This window comes from Atta colombica, unplaced genomic scaffold (genome assembly GCF_001594045.1).
Source record: "Atta colombica isolate Treedump-2 unplaced genomic scaffold, Acol1.0 scaffold126, whole genome shotgun sequence".
NCBI lineage: Eukaryota > Metazoa > Arthropoda > Insecta > Hymenoptera > Formicidae > Atta > Atta colombica.
In genome coordinates this window covers 5429895-5433580 of record NW_017259213.1, presented here as the reverse complement: position 1 = coordinate 5433580, position 3686 = coordinate 5429895, and the positions used below count along the sequence as shown (strand labels likewise).

The window sequence follows — 3686 nt, the reverse complement described above, 5'->3', positions numbered from 1 at the left end:
TATATATATATATATTGTAATCATATGTATTATATTAGCTTGTGACATGATACGCATATTCAGTATATATTCTGCCGTATTAATTATAAAAAATAATGTACTGCTTATAAATGATAAAATGTACTTTAACACAAATGTTTAACACTGCTACAGTTTGATTCATTAATATAAAGTATGTTTTAGCTGCTTAAGTCCATTAAGTTTGGCCCAATACAACAACGAATTATGCTCCCAAAAAGCGATATTGCAGTTAATGAGAACGTTATGATTGCTGCTTGGGGTCGAAAGGGCTTCCAAAAACCGCTACATAACAATTTGCAAAAATTGGACATGAAAATCATGCTTCCAACTACATGTCAGGCTCGTTATAACAAATCCAGTTTTACTATGAGAATTCACAAGAATGATTTTTGTACTTACATTAAGAACGGAATTGGACTGTGCAACGTATGTAAGGTTACATTATATGTGATAAAATGTTCAAATATTGCATAAATCATTTGATTGTATTATCGCACATCTTTTTATATTTAATATCTTCCGTTTAAATATGCATACTACATTTTGTAATTACTTTTGTTCAGTCATGATGATGCTTTAACATCATTTCTATTACAATATATATATTACACTCCTATCACTCGTTTCAAGATAATATTTTATATTATAATTAATTCAATTTTTGCAAATGTAATATTGAGTCTTAAAATAGAACTCTTATGTATCGCATTTCTCTCTTTATTATCTTCATTGCTTATAGCAATAGTATAAATGTCATATTTTTGAAATTTTAAATGATATTAATTTTAAGTTCAGTAGAACAAATAAAATATTATTAATTTCAATCTTATAAGGAACAAAAAGAGTACAATAATAATTGCCATCTTTTTTTGGTTACAGGGTGACAGCGGTAGTGGAGTAATCAGAAAGCGTGACAAAAGAATTGTTGGTTTAGTGTCTGGTGGAATATCATGCGCCAAGGGTTATCCTGATATATATACCAATGTTTATCGTTACGTTAATTGGATCAAAAAAAAAATATTGCTATAAAATTTTTTATATTGCATTCCTTTGTATTGTATATTTTTAATATTTAATAAAGTATTAGACAAATGTATACTACTAATAGATCTTTTCAAAAAAAAGAAAAGACATGGAAAAATATGCCAAATACATAAAAAAACGAATATTACATACTATAAGAATATTACATCCTTCCTAACACCAAAAATTTAATTAAATTAATTAACTAACTAAAAAAACTATTTAAAATTCTGGGAATATTATATACATTATAGCTAAGATAATATTTCTGACATTTAATTATATTATTATATTTATTATTCAATTTGTAACAATAAACCAATTTGCGGTATATAATTAAATTTGTCCTTAATAATATTATTGTTAAACAAAGGGCTTGAAAAGGGTTTTATTTTACCTTTTAAGAAAAAAAAGGAGAAATATATTTGAAAAAATTGCAGTATGCTGTATGTATATATACATGTAATATGTAAATTTTATGTAATAATATGATTGCGATCATCCCTACGATCTTAGCAATGAAATACAAACTGACATTCTACCGATATGATACGTAACACATGGTTATAGTCGTACTATACAGTCTAACTGTTTGGTATTTCAAGTTTCATTTTTTATTGACTGGCTTTAAGGAAACAAAGGGAAACGGAGACTATTTTTTAAGCTAAAGTTTAGAAATTTCAAACTTTAGCTTAAAAAAACTTTCAAGTTTCTTATATGATAATTTCAGTGAAGTGATCAATCAATAATTGCGAAACAACAGGAGCGGCTTCAAAAATTTCAAAACACATAATAAATGTATCAAAGAAGACTCATATTCTTTTAATTGATTCTGTACAAAGAAGAAACAAATTTTAAGAAGATAAAATAGTTGAAAATATATTGAAATATATATTCTTTAAACTTATTTTCTTTTTATTGAGTTGTCCGGAAAGTTCGTGCCGACTAACCTATATAATTTAATAAATGTATATTAAAATTTAAATTTTCTGCGTTTCAATTTTCCTTCAACATCGGCACGAACTTTCCGGACAACCCAATATAATTGAATTTCCATAATTTAATTATATTTTTTGATAAATACATTTCATTAGTTTTATTCCTTACTACAAAAATGTGCATAAATGTATTAATTACATTGAACATATGTGTATGTGTAAATTTTTCAATCCGTTCAGAGCACGTATTACGGAATTATTCGAAATGGAAATGTTCGGAATAAATTCCGATCAGAATTGTCAATTACGTATATAATATTCCTTAGATTTCTATTGTATTTTCTGAGGAAAAATTCCGATCGGAATTTATTTCCATAATACTATACACACTCAGTTGAAACATTTTTAAAAACATGTACGGCTCTGCACTAATATCACTTCTTTATTCGCTATCAAGCTACTAAACAGTTTTTCATTTAGAGTGAAAAGAAGAAAACGGTTATAAACATTACCCATCATAATATTCTCGTACAGATATTGCATTATTAATACACAGTGTATACACTTGCTGTAGAATGGCATTAAACTTAGGAAGTTTCGTCATACATAACCACTCCAACCGATAATAAAACAAGAAAAAGAGAAGCTTAGTTTCTTCACAGACACCAGAATGGATGTTTCAAAATATTCAGCGTATATAGGTATGCATTTTTTTCTTCGATTAAGATTTACATGTTAAACAGAAAGATAGCATGTTCATCAAGCGTATAATATTCACAAATAAATATTTCGAATTATTTTCTACGAAACAGTCCTGTTACAAAAATACTAGCTAAAATATGGGATAATGATACTTATTTAAAAAGAAATCTATATCTAGAAAAAAGGCTCCTATTATGAGATACCGAATTCATTTTAAATAAATGCTAGAAGTCTATGAGCAGAATTTAAAAAAATAATAAATAGATTATTTTGAAGGGAATGTAATAAGTTTTAAGATAACGTTATATAAAATTTAATTCAAATTACATTTTTTTTTAATTAAAGAAATGTAAAAAATAAGCAAATCACGAAGTAAAAAAATTGTGCTCCTAATTTGAGATGCCCCGAGAAAGTAAAATGCAAAGTATATCAGTATTGCAATTAAAAAACTTTATTTCTAAAATGCAAACAAACACAGCTAGCGTGCGTGAAAAATGAGCATGATATTATAGATTATACTCAGAACGTCTTTAGGCAGTTGGAATCAAGCATCGCAGAAATGGGCATTCGACGTTCATTCCGATTGTTCTTTTTATGATTGTACAATAACATTTACTCTTCAGCAATGATTTTCACTATAATATAGGAACATGGATTACTTTATATTAGAAATATCCTAGGTATCTTATATTATGATTTCCATGTCTTATAGTTTTACAATCATCAAATCTAACTTCTGTAATTAAACAATTCAACATGTCCCGTATTTTTCTATTAGTACAACCTTACTCTACCACTACATGAAGAATTTATTGCCAAATATTTATTAAATAATAAACAAGATTTAAAGGCTCTCAATGAACTTCTGAAGACATCTAAATTCTAGAATCTTTTTACAATAACTACAGGCATGATCTAATAGTGAATTTTCAATTAGACAGTTTTCAACCTAAGAGCAATAAATTCAAATAGAATAAATAGCGTTTATTAGTTTAGCAGAAA

General features: G+C 26.7%; 1 protein-coding gene across 1 annotated transcript in view; it reads left to right on the top strand.

Moving 5' to 3' along the window:
- The window catches only part of LOC108695045 (chymotrypsin-2-like), a 19697-nt gene that overhangs the window by 1339 nt on the left and 14672 nt on the right, over positions 1 to 3686 (top strand). Inside the window, exons 3-4 of the mRNA XM_018204778.1 lie at positions 184 to 447; positions 901 to 1032. Of these exons, the coding sequence (XP_018060267.1) occupies positions 184 to 447; positions 901 to 1032 (396 nt within the window). The remainder of the gene's footprint in view (positions 1 to 183; positions 448 to 900; positions 1033 to 3686) is intronic.